This window comes from Triturus cristatus, chromosome 11 (genome assembly GCF_964204655.1).
Source record: "Triturus cristatus chromosome 11, aTriCri1.1, whole genome shotgun sequence".
NCBI lineage: Eukaryota > Metazoa > Chordata > Amphibia > Caudata > Salamandridae > Triturus > Triturus cristatus.
The window spans coordinates 1,159,675,547-1,159,698,296 of record NC_140594.1 but is presented as its reverse complement, the minus strand read 5'-3'; the positions used below and the strand labels follow the sequence as shown (position 1 = coordinate 1,159,698,296).

General features: G+C 50.0%; 1 protein-coding gene across 2 annotated transcripts in view; it reads right to left on the bottom strand.

Annotated features, from left to right (window-relative positions):
* Positions 1–22,750, bottom strand: part of LOC146788635 (putative cation-transporting ATPase 13A4) — a 348,080-nt gene that overhangs the window by 199,982 nt on the left and 125,348 nt on the right. For both annotated transcript variants that reach the window (XM_085635825.1, XM_085635826.1), the window contains exon 11: positions 19,420–19,577. In XM_085635825.1, coding sequence (XP_085491951.1) covers positions 19,420–19,577 — 158 coding nt within the window. The remainder of the gene's footprint in view (positions 1–19,419; positions 19,578–22,750) is intronic.

Below are 22,750 nucleotides of genomic sequence, written 5' to 3'. Positions count from 1 at the left end.
CAAAAAGTAAAATTAAAGGCAAAGGCAAGCAAGCAAAAAACAAGCAAGCGAGTTAGCTAAGCAAAGTGAAGCAAAGCAAATAATTAAATCAAAGGAGTGGTAGAAAGTGAAGCAAAGCTTTGCAAGATGCAGAACAGGGGGACTCTCACCACAGGGAGACTGCCAACCCAATCACCGCGAGGTAAGGAAAGAAAAGGGGACCACCTCCTGCCAGCTTGGGAGGGACAAAGCACAAAGATGGAATTTGCAAAAGAAAGGGGGCAAGCACAAATACCGCCCCCTTAGTTATGCTTGACTCAAGGCCATAGGACACATTTAGCAGGAGCATAAATGAGATGGTGGCCTATGTCAAGAGAAGCCTCATTCACTACTTCCAACCAAAAATCTACTAAAAGTTCGTCTTTATGGAAGCTGTAGGCTCCACCTTTTTTTCAACCAGCAGCGAAATCCAAGGCTTGCAGCCACTAATTAAGCCGCTACAGCCTCCACAATCCCAAGAGGCAAGCAGTCAGGCAGACAAGGCTATCACAAACCCTACATCTCACAACACCCCAGAAGCACCCACAAGGGGGTCAGCACCCCAGCACTAGTACAATCTACCCCTCCAGCCTACATGCTCAAGCTAAGACTGCCAAGAGGTCAGACACGCTGCAGGAAACCAGGAGGCGGCACTAGTGCCGACAAACTGGGCCATCCAGACAAAACACCAGATTCGCAATGCAGAAGTCCCCTTCATCCCAACTCGGGACAACAGCATGGCCAGGGCCCAGGAGGTCAACACCAACCAAGAATTCAGTCCAACTGCTCCAAAACCCTCCCAAGGCCCATCTTCAAATGTTGGCACACCAAACTCACTACCACACGAGCACCAAGAACACCCAAAGCCCCAAGAGGACCCTGTTGGCCAAGAACATCAGGTGGATGAGCAGGGGGTCCTCTCATATCGGGGTACCCAGGAGTGGGCAGAAATGCTGGTCTCCTATTTGCTAGACTCATCACAAAGACCCTCCTCTTTCAGCACTGCCCAAGATCACAGAGCAGGGGCAGAATCGGACAGTAGGAGCAGGGCCACTTCTGGCAGAATGGCTGTTCAGCAGACAGGCAACACGTGGACGTCCCTGCTAAACACAATGCAACAGTGAGTGGGGGCTCTTCAGCACAAGTCTGCCAAGATCAACATTCAGCTGACCCTACTCAACACCTTGGCTCTCTATGTCACAGGCTTCGATGAGAAGCTGGGAGAGCTCAAATCATAAATAAAACAGGCACACTCAGAGGCAAAATTGACCTGCAGCTGCGACTCAATTGTGGACAAACTGTCTACTCTTCCCTCCATACTCAGCAATGTCCTACATGAACTCATGAAAGAGTCCACCGCCAGTGAGGGCACTCCTGGCCTAAGAGCACCAGACCACAGGGAGTCATACCTGGAGCCATCTGCTCTCACAAACATTAAAACACCAAACACCGGCAGCCTGCCCGGGGGAGCCGCCCATCTTCCTATTGTAGATCATCAAGGAACCCCTTGATAGTTGTCAGGAATCAGGCACAGCGGCGCCTACCTCGCTGATCCCCGAGGCAAAGACTACATTTCCCATGAGGCCAATGCGGAAGTGTGGATAAAGGCGCTTGGATGACGAGAGCCGGCGCGCGTAATTCTGTAACTTGCTTCCGTTGTGTCCGGCGAGGACGCCAGCGTTGTCTACGGAGGAGTTTGGCTGTGAGGAGCACCGGCGAGGACTTCAAAGGCCGGATTAGCTGCAAATCGTGAGTACCGCAATAGAGCAGGTTAGCTCTCGCGGTTTCTGGACTTGGTTTACTTGGAAACCCCTGGTAACGGAATCCGAAGGGTGGTTCCGGTTCTACGCCTGGGGTATTAAGAAGCAGAGACTTCTTTTTCGTTGTGGTTTTTTTTCCTTTGAGTTAGGACGCGCAGCGGAGCGGGGCGGTGAGTTCTACTGCTCGCTACCGTGTGTGCTTTATTGCGTGACATTTGTTCTATCAGGGTTTGGATACCTTTGGATACAAGGAGCTCTGAACGAACCCCTACGAACACCTGTGCACAGTGAATAGCGGGTACTAAACCTGTATTGAATAGTAGAACCCCAGGAGGGGGCTTCATGAATGCTACACCTTTCTTTTGTTTTTCCTGAGTTTACAAGGAACATGCACTTCCCCCAAGCAAGGCAGAGGAGGTTTTTGTCTGTGGTTCGTGTGGTGTAAACAGTGCTGGTGCAGAGTGTCTGAGAGAAGGTGGGGAAGAGAACGCCCTTAATGCTTGTGCTATTGTGTTACAGAACGGTATAAAGGCTCCTGAAGACTTCAGGGGGGAGTTTTCTTCCTTCATCATTTCAGGTATCACGAATAGCCTTTAGCGAGAATTCTTGAGAGTAGAGTTGTACGTACTTGTCTAATGCCTTTGTTTCTTTGTTGTTTTTGTTTTTGCAGGTCCTAACTCCCTTGCTGTTCCTTTCCTTACCCTTCCCTCGCCTGATCCCTCGAACACCCTGTTTATTGCTCCAGGGTGTTGGTGATATCAGGAGGTGGAGCCTTTTTTCTACCGCCGCTGGATTCCGTGGAGCGTACTCTGACAGAATTACGCGCCCACAAATTTAGCTCTGCCCAATCCAGGGGTGGTGGAAAATGGCGTCCATGGACGATGTCCTTCAGGCGTTGTTGTCGGTACAACAGGAATTGGCTGCCTCCAAGGCAGAGACTGCTGCCTTAAGAGATAAGGTAGAGAGGTTGTCTCGGAACCCGTTTGACGCCTCTACATCAGCATCTCAGATACAGGTCACGGTACCTCCGCCTATCCCTTTGGCTAGTCCGGAGAAATACGCAGGAGACCCGATGAAGGTACAGGTGTTTCTGACACAGATACTGCTGCATTTCTCTTGTAAGACAGCCTCGTTCCCTACACACCACTCACGAGTAGCTTTTGCTATGTCCTACCTCGTAGGGGATGCGGCCAACTGGGCCGTACCATTGGTTAGGAACAACGACGCAGTCCTGTCCGATTGGGATGCCTTTAGAGATGAGTTCGAAAAGGTTTTTGACCGAAGGGCCACCACGTTTAGTGCAGATAAGGAGCTTCTTGAACTGAAACAAGGGAAGAATGAGTTGGTTACGTATCTCACTACTTTTAACAGGCTCATAGCTGAGACGGCGTGGCCGGAGGAGAAAAGGATGTCCTTGTTCTATCAGGGTTTAAGGGACGAGTTAAAGGACGTGTTGGCCCAGATAGATCCCCAGCCTACTACGTGCAAAGAAATGATCAGTCTAACGTTACGTTTGGACGGCCGCATGGCCGATAGAGGGGGTGATAGAAGGCGGTGGGACAAAGGGCTCAGTCGCCCGGAGAGGAACTCTAGACGACAGGTGGACACTCAGGTAATGGTGTCAGAACCGATGGAGATAGGGGCGGTTAGAACACCGTTGACAAGAGAAGAAAGAGAAAATCGACGAGTGCATGGGTTATGCATGTATTGCGGAAAAGGGGGTCATTACGTAAGGGAATGCCCTTCTAAACCAAAACAGGCAGGGGTCTGGCCCCGGAACAAGAGTACGGCTGTGTCCTCGACGCTACCCACCGGACCGGCGGAGGAACAGGCTGCAGGAAAGGGTTGGAAGATACCTTCTTTGGCCACCACTAGTGTTAGAGAGATTGAGTCTCACATAGTGCTGCACATGATGTTGGAAAGCCGGCAACAGAGCCACCCAGTGAAGGTGATGATAGACTCCGGGGCCACCGGAAACTTTATACATGACGGCCTGGTAAAGAAACTTAAGCTCCGAAGAGTAGTGAAGGAAATGCCAGAGGAAGTACTGGCGGTGGATGGAAAACCGTTGAATTCAGGTTTAATCATAGAGAAAACGGAACAGGTCTGTTTGGCTCTCAGAGTCCAACAGGAGAAGCATCTAGATGAGTTGTCTTTGAACATTATTGAGGCACCTCAATACGAAGTCATTCTGGGGATGCCATGGTTGCGATACCACAATCCCACCATTGACTGGAAAAACAAGACCATTCGGTTTCAGTCAGAGGAATGCATAAGTCATCTGGTACCTTTCGATCTCTCAGCTGCTAAGGAGTTAACACATCCACATGTAGTGGCTACAGCAGCGGAGAAAGAAACACAGTTACCTAGGGAATATGCCTCCTTTAGTGATGTGTTTAGCGAGAGTAATGCAGAACAATTGCCTCCACACAGAGAATACGACTGCCGCATTGATCTAGTGGAGGGAGCTACAATTCCAGCCTGCAGAGTGTATGCGTTATCTGTGCCGGAAACAAAGTACTTGAGAGAATATTTGGATCATTACGTAAAGATAGGTTTTATTCGACCTTGTAGATCCCCGGCGGCTTCTCCGCTATTTTTCATAGCTAAGGCCAATGGCGATCTCAGGGCATGTGTGGACTATAGACAACTAAACAAAAACACAGTAAGGAATAGATACCCATTGCCCCTCATACCGGATTTACTTGACCAAGTAAGGGAGGCATCTATTTATACTCGACTAGACCTAAGAGGAGCGTACCATTTGGTACCCGTCAGGGAGGGGGATGAATGGAAGACGGCGTTTAAGACCAGATTCGGGTTGTTTGAATATACTGTTATGCCGTTTGGCCTTTGCAACGCCCCGGCGGCATTCCAGTATTTTCTAAACGATGTCTTAAAGGACTATGTGGATCTGTTTGTTGTCGTGTATATAGATGACATCCTCATCTATTCAAAAGAGGTCAAGGATCACGTTAGTCATGTATGTCGAGTGTTGTTGCGACTGCGGGAGCACAGGCTTTTCTGTAAGTTGAGCAAATGCGAGTTTGGGGTAGACAATGTAGAATTCCTGGGGGTGATGCTATGTCCAGAAGGCCTGCACATGGCCCAGAGGAAGGTTCAGGCCGTACAGGAATGGCCCGCTCCGAAGAATGTCAGAGATGTGCAATGCTTCCTGGGCTTTGCTAATTACTATAGGAGATTCATCCTTCAATTCTCCAAACTCGCTGCCCCCATTACACGTCTTCTAAGAAAGGACACTTCTTTCCAGTGGTCAAAGGAAGCAGACGAGGCTTTCCGCTCGCTGAAACACGCATTTACATCGGCCCCGGTGCTAGCGCATCCCCGACCAGAACATCCATTTATAGTGGAAGCGGAAGCTTCCGAGGAAGCCATAGGTGCGGTTCTGTCACAACGGAATCAACACACCGGACAACTGCACCCTGGGGCCTATCTGTCAAAGAAACTCAACTCAGCAGAAAAGAACTACACCATTGCCGAAAAGGAACTGTTAGCTGTAAAAAAGGCATTTCAGGAGTGGACACATTACCTGTGGGGGGCCAGTCACCCCACCACGGTATATTCGGACCATCGGAACCTCCAATTTATGAAAACAGCTCGACATCTCTCTCAGCGCCAAATGAGATGGATGCTTTTTTTTGCAGGCTTTGATTTTACAATCACGTTCCGTCCTGGAGTGGAGAACCGCAAGGCTGATTCTCTGTCTCGGCAGGACTCGATAAGTGACACCGCACAATGCACAACTCCAGACTCCATCATAGATCCGTCCAAGGTGCTATGTGCGGTTACAATAAATCAATTCTTGGAATGCGTGAGAAGACACGCTACCAAGGACGCTTGGCATGAGTGGGCTCAGAAGGAGGAAGGGCGTACAGTGCGTGATGGGTTGCCTTTTCAGGGAAACAAGCTCTATCTTCCCACCAAGGAACTCCGTTTGAAGGCTTTTACCTGGTGCCATGAGTCTCTGTTGGCAGGACATCCAGGAATCCAGAAAACATTACAGTTGACTCAACGCCGTTTCTGGTGGAAGAACTGGAACAAAGATGTGACCTCTTGGGTTATCAAGTGTGAGGAATGTGCCCGAGCCAAGACGGAAAACACTAGGAAGAGAGGGAAGCTCATACCTTTGCCGACCCCCAGGCTACCGTGGCGAAACATCAGTCTTGATTTCATCACAGGACTGCCACCTGAGAAGGGGTATTCCGCCATTATGGTGGTAGTGGACGGACTCACAAAGATGGGGCATTTCGTTCCTTGTGGAAATCTACCCACAGCTGGTCAGACGGCTCAGTTGCTACTGAGCAACGTTATCCGAGCACACGGAATCCCGGAAGTGATTGTATCCGACAGAGGACCCCAGTTCATAGCCCGGTTCTGGAGAATGTGGTGCAAGGCACTGCATATTGAATCTGCCTTATCAACGAGCTTCCACCCACAGACCGATGGCCAGACAGAACGCCTGAACCAAACGTTAAAGAAATACCTCAGGTGTTATGCGAAAGAGGCACAAGAATCCTGGGTTGATCTCTTGTGGATGGCCGAACTGGCATACAACAACGCCCAACATAGTTCTATAGGAGATTCCCCTTTCCACGCCAACTTTGGCTACGATGCCCGAATCCTGCCGATCACGATTCCAGAAGAAATAGCAAGCCAGCCATCGGTGGTGACTCAGATAAAGAACCTACATAAGGTACAACGCAAGATAAAGACCCATTTACAGCGAGCCAAACTGACATATAAAAGGTGGGAAGACAGGCATCGGAGCGAAGGGCCACACTATCAGGTGGGGGATCGGGTATGGCTATCCACCAAGAACATCCGGTTCAAATTAAGGAGTATCTTCCATCCGCGATTCATCGGCCCCTACGCAGTTGTAAAACAAATAAATCCGGTGACCTACAAACTAAAGTTGCCCGGTTCGTTACGGATCCACCCGGTGTTCCATTGTCAGCTCCTGAAACCGGCCGTTGGTGCACGCAGAAGGGCCCCCCCGCCGGTGTTGCGTGATGGGGGATGGGAATACGAAGTGAAAAGCATCAAGGATTCCAAGTGGAGAAGAGGGGCGCTGTGGTATTTGGTAGAATGGAAGGGGTACACAGCTGAGGATGACTCATGGGAACCCCAACACAACGTCCATGCTCCTGCTGCGGTACGGTCATTCCATCGGCGTTTTCCGGGGAAACCCGGACCTGGAAGGCGCTAGGAGGAGGGATCTACTGTCAGGAATCAGGCACAGCGGTGCCTACCTCGCTGATCCCCAAGGCAAAGACTACATTTCCCATGAGGCCAATGCGGAAGTGTGGCTAAAGGCGCGTGGATGACGAGAGCCGGCGCGCGTAATTCTGTAACTTGCTTCCGTTGTGTCCGGCGAGGACGCCAGCGTTGTCTACGGAGGAGTTTGGCTGTGAGGAGCACCGGCGAGGACTTCAAAGGCCGGATTAGCTGCAAATCGTGAGTACCGCAATAGAGCAGGTTAGCTCTCGCGGTTTCTGGACTTGGTTTACTTGGAAGCCCCTGGTAACGGAATCCGAAGGGTGGTTCCGGTTCTACGCCTGGGGTATTAGGAAGCAGAGACTTCTTTTTCGTTGTGTTTTTTTTTCCTTTGAGTTAGGACACGCAGCGGAGCGGGGCGGTGAGTTCTACTGCTCGCTACCGTGTGTACTTTATTGCGTGACATTTGTTCTATCAGGGTTTGGATACCTTTGGATACAAGGAGCTCTGAACGAACCCCTACGAACACCTGTGCACAGTGAATAGCGGGTACTAAACCTGTATTGAATAATAGAACCCCAGGAGGGGGCTTCATGGATGCTACACCTTTCTTTTGTTTTTCCTGAGTTTACAAGGAACATGCACTTCCCCCAAGCAAGGCAGAGGAGGTTTTTGTCTGTGGTACGTGTGGTGTAAACAGTGCTGGTGCAGAGTGTCTGAGAGAAGGTGGGGAAGAGAACGCCCTTAATGCTTGTGCTATTGTGTTACAGAACGGTATAAAGGCTCCTGAAGACTTCAGGGGGGAGTTTTCTTCTTTCATCATTTCAGGTATCACGAATAGCCTTTAGCGAGAATTCATGAGAGTAGAGTTGTACGTACTTGTCTAATGCCTTTGTTTCTTTGTTGTTTTTGTTGTTGCAGGTCCTAACTCCCTTGCTGTTCCTTTCCTTACCCTTCCCTCGCCTGATCCCTCGAACACCCTGTTTATTGCTCCAGGGTGTTGGTGATATCAGGAGGTGGAGACTTTTTTCTACCGCCGCTGGATTCCGTGGAGCGTACTCTGACAATAGTACCCCCACGGCCTGTGTTTGTCCCAGCACAATGCTCAAAACAAAGATGGATACAAATGAGAAAGGGCTGGAACATAAGAACAGCCACTAATGAACCATCCGCGTAAGCCCTCTTCTGACCACAACAAACCCATTTGGAGGATTCACTCTCCTGTTCAGCCCCCTAATCACTGGACAACCCAGGATATACCAGTCATCTGATCCAATGAAAATCCCTCCCCGAAAACCTCAGGAGGGCAGACATGCGGGAAGTATCGGAAACATCATCACCCAAGGGCAAAAGGTCCACCTCACATACAACCAGAGGACTCCCAGGTCACTCCTTGGGGGAACACCACCAGCTCACAAGGTCCTCACTGCAGGACAACAACCCTGCAGCCACCCCCCCAAATGATCCAGCTCGGGAGGGGAGCTCAGAAAGGAACCTGCCAGCAGCCAGACGAATTATCAGCGCCGGGGTGGGTCCAGTAGAGAGCAGATGGCAGCACAGACAAAGCCCACCAGCCTCCCTGTGAGAAGGTGGCCTGATATATGCTGTCCACTAGTTCTAGTGGGCTCCTTGTATCAGTCCAAACAATCCCTTATGGTGATTGGTTAAAGACAACCTTTATTGAAAGCTATCCTAGTGGTAGCTATGGAGAGCAGACTTCAGGCTAAGTCTTGAAGGAATGTAAGGCAGCTTGTTTTACCAGTCTATAATCTCTTGAATGATCAAATGAAAGGACAACCACACCAGGTATATATTCAAAATATATGTATTTAGGATAAAACACACCCCTCTAGTCTCTTTATGAGACTGGAGTTTGAAGTACTTAAGTTACAAGTTAGCAATCAACAGTAATAGCACAAATACACGTCTGGGCCCTAGGGGCGTACCAAACCATATACCAAACAAGCATTGGCATAGCCAATAGGTCTCGCTTTTGGGACCTTCTAAGTATTTAGTTATGCAGCACAATATCTTTGGTGCAACCACATCAACTGTTGCGTGGCTAAACACTTATAAGGTTCCAAAGGCGAGACCTATTGGCTATGCCAATGCTTGGTGTGGTTGTGTGTGGTTGTGTGTGTGTGTGGGGTTGTGTGTGTGTGGTTGTGTGTGTGTATGTGGTTGTGTGTGTGTGTGGCTGTGTGTGTGTGGTTGTGTGTGGTTGTGTGTGTGGTTGTGTGTGTGTGGTTGTGGGTATGGTTGTGTGTGTGGTTGTGTGTGTGTGGTTGTTTGTGTGGTTGTTTGTGTGGTTGTGGTTGTGTGTGTGGTTGTGTGTGTGTGTGTTTGTGTGTGTTTGTGTGTGTGGTTGTGTGTGGTTGTGTGTGTGGTTGTGTGTATGGTTGTGTGTGTGGTTGTGGTTGTGTGTGTGGTTGTGTGTGTGGTTGTGTGTGTGGTTGGGGTTGTGGTGTGTGTGTGGTTGTGTGTGTGGTTGTGTGTGTGGTTGTGTGTGTGGTCTGTGTGGTTGTGTGTGTGTGGTTGTGTGTATGTGGTTGTGTGTGTGTGGTTGTGGTTGTGTGTGTGGTTGTGTGTGTGGTTGTGTGTGTGTGGTTGAGTGGGTGGTTGTGGGTGTGTGGTTGTATGTGTGGTTGTGTGTGTGGTTGTGTGTGTGGTTGTGTGTGTGTGTGGTTGTGTGTGTGTGTAGTTGTGTGTGTGTGGTTGTGTGTGTGTGGGTGTGTGTGTGTGTGTGGTTGTGGTTGTGTGTGTGTGTGGTTGTGTGTGGTTGTGATTGTGTGTGTGGTTATGTGTGTGGTTGTGTCAGTTGTGTGTGTGGTTGTGGTTGTGTGTGTGGTTGTGTGTGTGGTTGTGTGTGCGTGGGTGTGGTTGTGTGTATGTGTGTGGTTGGAGTTGTGTGTGTGTGTGGTTGTGGGTGTGGTTGGGTGTGGTTCTGGTTTGTGTGTGGTTGTGGGTGTGGTTGTGTGTGTTTGTGTGGTTGTGTGTGTGGCTGTGGTTGTGTGTGTGGTTGTGTGTGTGTGTGGTTGTGTGTGTTTGTGTGTATGGTTGGTTGTGTGGTTGTGTGTGTGGTTGTGGTTGTGTGTGTGGTTATGGTTGTGTGTGTGGTTGTGTGTGTGGTTGGGGTTGTGTGTGTGTGTGTGTGGTTGTGTGTGTGGTTGTGTGTGTGGTTGAGTGTGGTTGTGTGTGTGTGGTTGTGTGTATGTGGTTGTGTGTGTGCGGTTGTGTGTGTGTGGTTGTGTGTGTGTGTGGTTGTGTTTGTGGTTGTGTGTGTAGTTGTGTGTGTGTGGTTGTGGGTATGGTTGTGTGTGTGGTTGTGTGTGTGTGGTTGTTTGTGTGGTTGTTTGTGTGGTTGTGGTTGTGTGTGTGGTTGTGTGTGTGTGTGTGTTTGTGTGTGTTTGTGTGTGTGGTTGTGTGTGGTTGTGTGTGTGGTTGTGTGTGTATGGTTGTGTGTGTGGTTGTGGTTGTGTGTGTGGTTGTGTGTGTGGTTGTGTGTGTGGTTGGGGTTGTGGTGTGTGTGTGGTTGTGTGTGTGGTTGTGTGTGTGGTTGTGTGTGTGGTCTGTGTGGTTGTGTGTGTGTGGTTGTGTGTATGTGGTTGTGTGTGTGTGGTTGTGGTTGTGTGTGTGGTTGTGTGTGTGGTTGTGTGTGTGTGGTTGAGTGGGTGGTTGTGGGTGTGTGGTTGTATGTGTGGTTGTGTGTGTGGTTGTGTGTGTGGTTGTGTGTGTGTGTGGTTGTGTGTGTGTGTAGTTGTGTGTGTGTGGTTGTGTGTGTGTGGGTGTGTGTGTGTGTGTGGTTGTGGTTGTGTGTGTGTGTGGTTGTGTGTGGTTGTGATTGTGTGTGTGGTTATGTGTGTGGTTGTGTCAGTTGTGTGTGTGGTTGTGGTTGTGTGTGTGGTTGTGTGTGTGGTTGTGTGTGCGTGGGTGTGGTTGTGTGTATGTGTGTGGTTGGAGTTGTGTGTGTGTGTGGTTGTGGGTGTGGTTGGGTGTGGTTCTGGTTTGTGTGTGGTTGTGGGTGTGGTTGTGTGTGTTTGTGTGGTTGTGTGTGTGGCTGTGGTTGTGTGTGTGGTTGTGTGTGTGTGTGGTTGTGTGTGTTTGTGTGTGTGGTTGGTTGTGTGGTTGTGTGTGTGGTTGTGGTTGTGTGTGTGGTTATGGTTGTGTGTGTGGTTGTGTGTGTGGTTGGGGTTGTGTGTGTGTGTGTGTGGTTGTGTGTGTGGTTGTGTGTGTGGTTGAGTGTGGTTGTGTGTGTGTGGTTGTGTGTATGTGGTTGTGTGTGTGTGGTTGTGTGTGTGTGTGGTTGTGTGTGTGTGTGGTTGTATTTGTGGTTGTGTGTGTAGTTGTGTGTGTGGGTGTGGTTGTGGGTGTGGTTGTGGTTGTGGGTATGGGTGGGTAGTTGTGTGTGTGGTTGTGTGTGTGGTTGTGTATGTGGTTGTGTGTGTGTGGTTGCATGTGTGTGGTTGTGTGTGTGGTTGTGTGTGTGGTTGTGTGTGTGATTGTGTGTGGTTGTGTGTGTGGTTGTGTGTGTGTGGTTGTGTGTGTGGTACTGTGTGTGTGGTTGTGGGTGTGTGTGGTTGTGTGTGTGGTTATGTGTGAGGTTGTGTGTGTGTATTTGTGTGTGTGGTTGTGTGTGGTTGTGTGTGGTTGTGTGTGTGGTTGTGTGTGTATGGTTGTGTGTGTGGTTGTGCTTGTGTGTGTGGTTGTGTGTGTGGTTGTGTGTGTGGTTGTATGTGTGGTTGTATGTGTGGTTGGGGTTGTGTGTGTGTGTGGTTGTGTGTGTGTGGTTGTGTGTGTGGTTGGGTGTGTGGTTGTGTGTGTGGTTGTGTGTATGTGGTTGTGTGTGTGTGGCTGTGTGTGTGTGGTTGTGTGTGTGGTTGTGTGTGTGGTTGTGTGTGTGTTGTTGAGTGGGTGGTTGTGTGCGTGTGGTTGTATGTGTGGATGTGTGTGTGGTTGTGTGTGTGTGGTTGTATGTGTGTGTGTGTAGTTGTGTGTGTGCGGTTGTGTGTGTGGTTGTGTGTGTGGGTGTGTTTGTGGTTGTGTGTGTGTGGTTGTGGTTGTGTGTGTGTGTGGTTATGTGTGGTTGGGGCTGTGTGTGTGGTTGTGTGTATGGTTGTGTGAGTTGTGTGTGTGGTTGTGGTTGTGTTTGTGGTTGTGTGTGTGCTTGTGTGTGCGTGTGTGTGGTTGTGTGTGTGTGTGGTTGGAGTTGTGTGTGTGTGTGGTTGTAGTTGGGTGTGGTTCTGGTTTGTGTGTGGTTGTGGGTGTGGTTGTGTGTGTTTGTGTGGTTGTGTGTGTGTGGTTGTGGTTGTGTGTGTGGTTGTGTGTGTGTGTGTGTGTGGTTGTGTGTGTTTGTGTGTGTTTGTGTGTGTGGTTGGGTGTGTGGTTGTGTGTGTGGTTGTGTATGTGGCTGTGGTTGTGTGCGTGGTTGTGTGTGTGGTTGTGTGTGTGGTTGGGGTTGTGTGTGTTTGTGTGGTTGTGTGTGTGTTTGTTTGTGTGTGTGGTTGTGTGTGTGTGGTTGTGTGTGTGGTACTGTGTGTGTGGTTGTGGGTGTGTGTGGTTGTGTGTGTGGTTATGTGTGAGGTTGTGTGTGTGTGTTTGTGTGTGTGGTTGTGTGTGGTTGTGTGTGGTTGTATGTGTGGTTGTGTGTGTATGGTTGTGTGTGTGGTTGTGCTTGTGTGTGTGGTTGTGTGTGTGGTTGTATGTGTGGTTGTATGTGTGGTTGGGGTTGTGTGTGTGTGTGGTTGTGTGTGTGTGGTTGTGTGTGTGGTTGTGTGTGTGGTTGTGTGTGTGGTTGTGTGTATGTGGTTGTGTGTGTGTGGCTGTGTGTGTGTGGTTGTGTGTGTGGTTGTGTGTGTGGTTGTGTGTGTGTTGTTGAGTGGGTGGTTGTGTGCGTGTGGTTGTATGTGTGGATGTGTGTGTGGTTGTGTGTGTGTGGTTGTATGTGTGTGTGTGTAGTTGTGTGTGTGCGGTTGTGTGTGTGGTTGTGTGTGTGGGTGTGTTTGTGGTTGTGTGTGTGTGGTTGTGGTTGTGTGTGTGTGTGTGGTTATGTGTGGTTGGGGTTGTGTGTGTGGTTGTGTGTATGGTTGTGTGAGTTGTGTGTGTGGTTGTGGTTGTGTGTGTGGTTGTGTGTGTGCTTGTGTGTGCGTGTGTGTGGTTGTGTGTGTGTGTGGTTGGAGTTGTGTGTGTGTGTGGTTGTAGTTGGGTGTGGTTCTGGTTTGTGTGTGGTTGTGGGTGCGGTTGTGTGTGTGTGGTTGTGGTTGTGTGTGTGTGGTTGTGGTTGTGTGTGTGGTTGTGTGTGTGTGTGTGTGTGGTTGTGTGTGTTTGTGTGTGTTTGTGTGTGTGGTTGGGTGTGTGGTTGTGTGTGTGGTTGTGTGTGTGGCTGTGGTTGTGTGTGTGGTTGTGTGTGTGGTTGTGTGTGTGGTTGGGGTTGTGTGTGTTTGTGTGGTTGTGTGTGTGTTTGTTTGTGTGTGTGGTTGTGTGTGTGTGGTTGTGTGTATGTGGTTGTGTGTGTGTGGTTGTGTGGTTGTGTGTGTGGCTGTGTGTGTGTTTGTGGTTGTGTGTGTGTGTGTGGTTGTGTGTGTGGTTGTGTGAGTGGTTGTGTGTGTAGTTGTGTGTGTGGGTGTGGTTGTGGTTGTGGGTGTGGGTGGATAGTTGTGTGTGTGGTTGTGTGTGTGTGGTTGTGTGTGTGTGTGGTTGTGTGTGTGTGGTTGTGTGTGTGTGTGGTTGCGTTTGTGTGGTTGTGTGTGTGATTGTGTGTGGTTGTGTGTGTGGGGTTGTGTGTGTGTGGTTGTGTGTGTGGTACTGTGTGTGTGGTTGTGTGTGGTTGTGGGTGTGTGTGGTTGTGTGTGTGGTTATGTGTGAGGTTGTGTGTGGTTGTGGTTGTGTGTGTGTGTGGTTGTGTGTGTGGTTGTGTGTGTGTGTGGTTGTGTGTGTGGTTGTGTGTGGATGTGTGTGTTGTGTGTGTGGTTGTGGTTGTGTGTGTGGTTGTGTGTGTGGTTATGGTTGTGTGTGTGGTTGTGTGCATGGTTGTGGTTGTGTGTGTGGTTGTGTGTGGTTGGGTGTGGGTGTGGTTGTGTGTGTGGTTGTGTGTGTGTGTGTGTGGTTGTGTGTGTGTGGTTGTGTGTGTGGTTGTGTGTGTGTGTGCATGTGGTTGTGTGTGTGTGTGTGTGTGGGTGTGTGTAGGTGTGTATGGGTGAGTGTGGCTGTGTGTGTGTGGTTGTGTGTGTGTGGTTTTGTGTGTGGTTGTGGTTGTGTGTGTGGTTGTGGTTGTGTGTGTGGTTGTGTGTTTGGTTGGGGTTGTGTGTGTGTGGTTGTGTGTGTGTGGTCGTGGGTGGGGTTGTGGGTGTGGTTGTGGGGTTGTATGTGTGTGTGTGGTTGTGTATGTGTGGTTGTGTGTGTGGATGTTGTGTGGTTGTTGTGTGTGTGTGGTTGTGGGTGTGGTTGTGTGTGTGTGTGGTTGTGTTTGTGTTTGTGTGTGTGTATGTGTGTGGTTGTGTGTGTGTGGTTGTGTGTGTGTGTGGTTGTATGTGTGGTTGTGTGTGTGGTTGTGGTTGTGTGTTGATGTGTGTATGGTTGTGTGGTTGTGTGTGTGGTTGTGCGTGTGGTTGTGGTTGTGTGTGTGGTTGTGTGTGTGACAGTAATACTAAAAGCATCTCAAAATAAAGGAACACAAACATCGAGTTTGTGGAAAGAGAAAGCAAGTTGTAAGTCAAACGGGCGCAGCAAAACATTAACACAACAACAAAACAAACAAGATCACTTATCGAAGACTGAGTGCTGATAATGGATATACACAGCCCATCATAAGAGTTCGATTGCAGCCAATGTGCACTCAAACCTGACCCCTCCTTGTGAGTTGCACCCCATATTTCATGAGTTGTTACTGCTGCACCCACCATAGCGCTTTGAGATCTAAAGCAGGTCTAATTGATTAACCAGTCGCCAACATGCTGTGCTTTTAAAGAGAATGTGCCAAAAGTTTCCAGCTTCCTCATCATGTCCTCATGAAAGCAGCAAAGAAAGGACTCCCTGAATGGTGCAACGGACATGAAGCAGCCGCTGAGATCAGAAATAAACACTGTGAACGTTGTCCAGTTTCACAGTAACATTTCCTTAATGTTCTTTAAGTCACAAAACAGTAATACTAAAAGCATCTCAAAATAAAGGAATACAAACATCGAGTTTGTGGAAAGAGAAAGCACATTGTAAATTAAACGGGCGCAGCAAAGCATTAACACAACATGTTCTTTGATGTTTGATGTTCTTTGAACGAGAACATCAAAGGGGCGCCGAGAAAGTGAAAGTGATCACGGGCACTTAATGAGCATGACGAGGTTTGCCAGCCTCTGCTCCTAAGCGCGCGCATGCGCTCATGCACTGGCGCTCTAGGCTGGCCATGTTAGCATTTTTTTGAGCCCTCACAAAAAGTCTCACCAGACCAGTGCATGCGAGTCCTAAAAAGTGGTATAAGAACCACAACTGAACTAGACAAAAGGCCTAGAGCCTGTAGAATCGCTGGGACCCCAAAGAACCACCCAAGGTAGTGACACAGGGGACCCACGGGGACTGTATGCAGTGTGTAAACACAACAGCGGGTTCCCGTTAGCTTCTATGGGCAATGTCGGGGTTGGAAATTAAAAGATTAGGGACACTTATAATCGAGTCAGGACCAAACCCTTTTGGACTTAAGAAATTCTAGGGCTAGCACCCATGGGAGCACCGGAGTACTCAAGTTACCTCACCCAGGTGTCTTTTAGTGTCGGGTCGTGTCGTCAATTGCAATGGAAGCCTGCAAAGAACTGCTGCTGCCGTGAAGAGGAGAAGTGTCTGAAAAGATCCAAGCCTGGATCTAGGATGGAAGGAACCTGAAAGCAGAGGGGACAGAGTCTGTGTCACTAGCCAATGACCGAGGACAGGATGGACCAATGCCCACAGATGTCGGGTGTTTCAGGTGAGTTGATGGGTGTCTTGACTCTTCAGCCACAAGGTCCAGGAGGCGTCGACGATGTCCATGAACTGGATTCAAGCTGTCCCACGAAGTCTGTCGAGTGCTGCGGTGTCGCCGACCAGATTGGACCAAACATTTCTTGGCAACTGCAAGTCACATGAATTCAGAGAAACGATAGCGGTGCAGACCAGCAAGGTCTGAGGGACTCACCCAGCCAGGGTACATCAAGGCACGTCTGGAGCAACCAGGAGAGCCCAAGTAGAAGAGGAGTTGCCTTCATGGGGACCTACTAGCCAACGGGCTAGCGATCACGAAGGAGCCTCGAGCGGTTGCACTTGAAACTGGCCCACGGGTCACTCGTGGTGTGGAGGCCAGCAATCTTCGGTGCAGGAGGCGCTCAAGGCTGGGGCTACTCGGAGCCCAAAGCACAACTTCGAGGAAGTCCCAGAAGATAGTGTTGCTGCAAAAGTTCACAGTATCCAGGGGTCACGGTTCCACGTCACCCACGATAGCCACGGGCCTCAGCTTTGCTGTGGACTCAGGGTAGCCTCGGGGAAGTCTGGAAATCCACTTCTGGGGATGCAGAGACTTTGGCGTCTGGCGGGAGCTTCAGAATTGCAGACCGGTCAGTTGCTTCTTTGGTGCCTGCCAAGCAGGGGAGTCACTCCTTGACCCCAAGGGAGATTTCTTCCGTCTTCTAGTAGAGATAGAAATTCGAAGGTCCAGGATATATGTTGCAGAGTTTCGTCCAGGGTAATCTAAAGACTCAAGGACTGGGTTCCCATACTTATACTAAGTTTGGGGGTTGGACATAATCTAGGGACCCACCTATGGGAGGGTTTAGAAAGAGGGGTGGTTACACCAATTTCCTTTGTCCAGTTTCACGCCAGAGCAGGGGCAGGTAGCCCCTGCAACCGGTTTGAACTGGACTATGCACAGGGACACCAAATGTGCCCCCAGTGCAGGACTTTAAAGCACCAGAATGTGCTCCCGCCCAGCCCCAATACACATCTGCCTGTCTGGGGAGGTGGTTACACCTCCCTTCGACAGGAAACCTATTGTCCAGGCCTCCCCTGCTGGAATTTCGATCAGCAGCAGGAGGCCAGACCCATGTCTGTGGCAGAAGCATCCATTTTGTGATGCCAGGGCTGTAGAAAGTCCTACCGGGTTTAGCCAGTGTGAACATGTCTCTCCCTCTTGAAGGGTGGAATGCTACCCCGCCGCCAGAACTGGTGGGGGGGTAGTATTCCAAAGCGTTTGACATCAAACACGACATGTTTCCGTGCAGCCATCCCAAAGTCAGCATTTACCGCGAGGTTATAATGCACTTAAGAGTATATGGTCAGGCTGCACCACAAACAGCATCAGAGGAGATACTCTGAACGCTGCAGAGGGGCTCTGCTCATGCATGGGCATCCTCTCACATAAAAACCAAGCACTCTGCCTTCAGGATTGTTAAGGCCTGCCATAGGAGTGACTTATAGGGTTTATATGTGTGTGCAATGGTAGTGATATAGGTAGCCTATACCACTGCAAGGGGTGCAAGCACACCCTTACCCAGGCTGCAGTAGCACACCTGTGGTGCCATTTTGGAGAGCTTCCCAGGGGTGGCATAATACATGCTTCAGCTCCTGGTAGGCCTCTGAGGTACCGATGCCCTATGTACATAGCATACCATATACTAGGGGCTTATAAGGCACGCCAGAATCCAATTAGATGTGTACCTAATGTACATGCAAACCCTTTTAGAGAGGAAGCAGCTAGGCTGTGGGCCTGATTAGCAGGGCCACAGCCAGACGAAGGTAGAAAAACAGTGAAACACCAGCAAAAAGTGGGGGTACCCATGTGAAGCAGATCCTGCTCTCCTACACTCCCTACCTCAACAGCGGGCATCGCTGACTCAGACTCAGGCCATCAAACACAGCCCAGGAGCACATGGGGCTCACCAACTAGGGACTGCAGCACAGAAGGTTTGTTCCAGCCAAGAGCTAGCAGACGTCAGGCCCCACAAGCTAAATACTTCACTCTGCCGACAGGTCAAAGCAATCTAAGTAAAGGGGAGCAAAACCTGCCAACAGTGACCAGATAAGCCAGCCAGTATCCCAGGGGGTGGGGCCACACAACGCACCCCTTTCTAGCCTGCAGTTGAACTCTTGTATCCTACTTTTCAATCCCAATGAGAAGTCAAGAGGCAACTGTGATGTCATGAACAGAGGCAATATCTTGCTGCTTTTGTCAACCATTCCAACCTTAGCTAACATTAGGTCAACCGGCTTGCTCGTGATGGAGTTCACTAGGCCACAAACTATTTCGGTGTATGAAGTCACCAAGGCAACCTGAAGATCACCATCAATTACTCAAAAAGCACAAGCTTAACAACAAATATTCAAGGCATGGGTCATAAACATTACTCTGCACTGGAAAATAGGCTACCCCTCTCCCCTACTCCCCAACAAGGGCAATGCAACTATCTGTGTGACAAAAACCAGCTGCTCTGTACTCAGGGGTGCTGAGGGACAGTCACCTACATGGAGGTGGGTGCCCAACGACAGGCATAGTCGATCACAGCCTCCACCACAACAACCAAAAATGCACTCTGATCTCCTGGTGGATATCCAGAACCATCAACAGCCTCACTGGAAGTCAATGACAAAATCTGCACAGGAGTGCCTACTCATGCAGAGCAAACCTGCCCTCCATTTGTGCTCATGGAATATCTGTGGCCTGGAAAGCAAAGTTACAGGTCCAGAGTTCCTGATCTACATTAAATCCTTTGACATAATTCTGCTTCAGGAAACCTGGCTGCCGATCCACTCCAGCTACAGGGCTTCATGTGCTTTTCCACGCCAGCAGTCAAGCGGTCTCAATATGGCCACCAATCAGATGGGCTGGCAACGTACGCATCATCAACCTGTATTAGAGTAGCAGAGGAAGTCCACTCCACTTTACCGACCATCATCACAATCCAGACCAGCCTCATTTTTGATTGCCAAGGAGGAGGTAATAATTGTCAATGCTTACATCCAGCTGAAAGGCAAAGAATATATTTCAAAACACCTTGTGGACCAACGTCTGACACATATTAGCAAGCTGGATACTCCCAACCTCACTCTTTATAGGGGTTATAAATCTAGAACGCTTCGGCTCCTTGGTGGACGATGAAGTGATGAGTCAGTTCTCACATTGGAATATCCCAGAACGAAGCAGAAACCTCCACGGCAGAGCGAGCACCAAGACGAGCTCTGGGCAAAACTATTCTTTGACACCAAATCTAAAAACAGTACCAGTATCTGTCAAATCCGGTATGCTTATTGGTTTTCTACAGCGCCCTATACTGCTCTTGGCCACTGCAGATGCCACAGTAGACTCACTGACCATAGACAATGCAGCTAAAAGCACAGCTTGCACCAACACATCATAGTTTAAGTCTATTGAACAAAAGGTCTCACACATACTCACCCCTTGCACTGCAAACACAACTGCTGTATAAATAAGGCCAATGACAGCTACAGTTCCGAGAACCATGAGGAAACGGATCGCGTCCCTGTAGAGTTTGAAGTTCATGGGCTTCGGGTAGAGGATAGACCGCACCAAGTCTCCTTTCGCTGTGTTGAACCCTAAATAACACAAATGTTTACAATATAATATGCCACAAAGGGTGCATTTACTGAAATATAATGTTATCATAACACAAGATGCTTACTTATGACTGAAGTCCTCATGAAGTATGCAAAAAAAGTGATTGATGAAATGCTTGTATTAATCTCAGCCTCTGGTAATTACTGGGGCTCGCTACCCGGCCCATCATTATTTTGTGCTGCGTGCCACCTCAGTTTGGATCAAGACAAATGCAAATCAATCTCTACTCTGCTCCAGTAGGTACAGTCCGGCCCAACTGTCAGGTCAGGTCCTCCTGAAAAACGGAATAGAAGCGAACTTGGACCGGTTTCACATGTATTAGGGCTCATCAGTGCAGCTTGGTTCCAGTGACACACTGAGCACTGGTAATACTCGGGCCAAATCCCAAAGCACTGAGCAACGCTAGCAGCCAAGTACTATAAATAGACTACCCAACATGGATGAAAACTAAACAAAGAATGCATGTGGAAAAGGTCAGTGTTCCAGATTTGTTCTGACTGCACAATAAAGTAGCCAATCAGAACACTATATCCAGGAACACCCTGTCTGCCGAGAAGTAAGGATCCTCTTCTTTCCCATTCTTGCAACTAAGTAGAATGTGACTATTTTTTACTTATTGCTATACGCTGTTATTATGCTTGACTTCTTTTTGGTTTCGCATGATTTAATATTTAAATGCTTATCAGTCCATTATTTTTACTAAAACTCCTGGCTTTTTGGTTCAATAGAGAGGTGCTTCACCCGTATTCTTTTAAGTGCACACTGCACACTCCGCGCACGCCACATGCCTCATCTCTGTTGAGACCGTTCGGAATCCATCAGCTAAACTCGTGAGATGCGAGCGGTCTCCACAGCACTGTGCATTATTGTAGCAGCCCGCTCTTCTCCACACGTGCAGAGTCTCAATGTGGTGACCTGAGGGATCCCTTTTGGCAGGAAACATTGTATCTCTGGATCAGTTTCCTTCCTTTTCTTAGCGGTTTGAGGGAATTTATACTGCTGCTCCTAGAGTTTTGGTTTACTCCACAGTAATTTAATTTTCCTTTTGTATTATATAAATATTTCTACTGAGAATTTTATCCTAGGGTTTGTCATTGTATGCTAAAAAAGAGGGACAGTATTGGAATTATTGTATCTGTTATAGGCTATAATGTTTTTTCTCATGTTGGAAATAAAGCTGCTCGCCTTTTGTTGAGTTGCTCTATAGCATTATGGAGGGGACAGATAAGAGGTCCAAGGATTTTTTCTTTGAATAAACCTCCTACAAACTCAGACCATGGACACGGCCCAGACGGCTAGTCCAGGCAGGTGTTTGTCAAGGGGCACAAGTTACTGTACGTGATGTGATCCAGTCAACGGTGACTGCATCTCTTGAGACTACGCAGGATGACAGAAGCCATTCCATGGCTGCATCTCTTTGTAGGTTAATATAACATTTACCCCCATGCCCTTGGGAGGACTCAGTTTCCTCACGAGAAGTAAGATCCAATGTGGGCTGCGTGTTGCTATACAGAAAAGAAGTGCTGAGGTGACTCAGCCTAGGGATGGTAATTATGTCCCTTCTTATTCAAGAGATACTGATTCCCACTGTTGGGGGGCGGACCGCCGGGGAGTCAGGGGGACCACCCCGGGGTGCCTTCTCACCGCAAGGAAGTAGCCGAGCGCCGCTGAGAAGCCTTCTAGGAGAGGTCCTTCTCCTATGATCGTACTAGCTCAGTAACACCACCACACAGGACTCGATATTGGTTTCACGTATGTACACTTTTATCAGTAATAGCAGGTTTCTTGAGCAATATTTACAGGAGGATCGAGGGATCCCAAAGAGTCTCAATGTCTTAGTAGGGACGGGGTAGTGGGACAGTCTCACTACCAGCCTGGTACGGGGATACTCTGCGCCAGGTCTTGAGCCTCATGCTGAGGGGGGCTCCGGGAGCCGGAGCGTCAGGTGCCGGTCACAGGGCGGCTCGGAGGGGTCGAGCCGCGACGGAGTCTGCAGGGCTCGGAGGGTAGTCCAGCTTAGGTCGAGCCGCGACGAGGTCAGCAGGGCTCTGATGGTAGTTCAGCTTAGGTCGAGCCGCAACGAGGTCAGCAGGGCTCTGATGGTAGTTCAGCTTAGGTCGAGCCGCGACGAAGTCAGCAGGGCTCTGATGGTAGTTCAGCGAGGACGGGCCGCGACGGCGTCAGCAGGGCCCCGATGTTCCGTGAGGATCTTACTCTCAGCAAGGTGGAGCCGCGACGCAGTCAGCAGGGCTCAGAGTACAGTTCCAGGATGAGTCTTTCTCCGTAGGGTCAGCCGCGATCCGATCAGCAGGGCTCTTGACTCCGGGATACAACTGCCGTCAGGTTGCGGGGTTGACCCAGATATAGGTCTGGAGCCCTTTGATGTCCGGACCCTTGCGCCTGGAGGGGGCGGAGAGGCCGGGCTGGGAGAGGCCAGACGCCCAGCGGGAGAGGCGCCAGGCCCAGGGAAGCCGGAGGGCGATCGCACCTAGGTGTTGAGGGACGGTTGGGGGTCCCATCGATACTCCCCTCCTCCGGGAGCGGTGAAGTGGCCACGTGGTGCCCCCTGGCCGGATCTTGGTGCCTCGATGTCGGGGCTTCGCTGGGGCCGAGGCCGGGGTGAGCCGGGTTGCGTAGGCTGGTGCGGGGAATCACGTACAATCCAAAAGGGGGGGCCCCGAGGTGAAGGGGTCCCCGTGCGGCCTGGAGAGGGGGGTCAGGACCACGCCACGAGGCCGGTTCCAACAGGCGTCCCCCCCAGCTGAAGGCAGGGAGAGTCACCCATTTTCTTGGGGGTTCTCCTCGCCAAGGCGGAAGAATCGGGACAGGCCGTCGGCGTTGGTGTGGTCATTGCCGGGCCGATGTTCTACTGTGAAATCCATCCCTTGCAGAGAGATGGACCATCGCAACAACTTTGGGTTCTCGCCTCTCATCTGCATCAACCACCGCAAGGGCCAGTGGTCGGTCTGGTCCCGGAAGTGGGTGCTGAAGAGGTAGGGCCGGAGCTTTTTGAGGGCCCATACCACGGCGAAGGCCTCCCGCTCGATGGTGCTCCACCTCTGTTCCCGAGGCAGCAGCCGGCGGCTGATGAAGGCCACTGGCCTGTCGAGGCCCTCTGAGTCCATCTGGGACAGGACCGCCCCAACTCCGT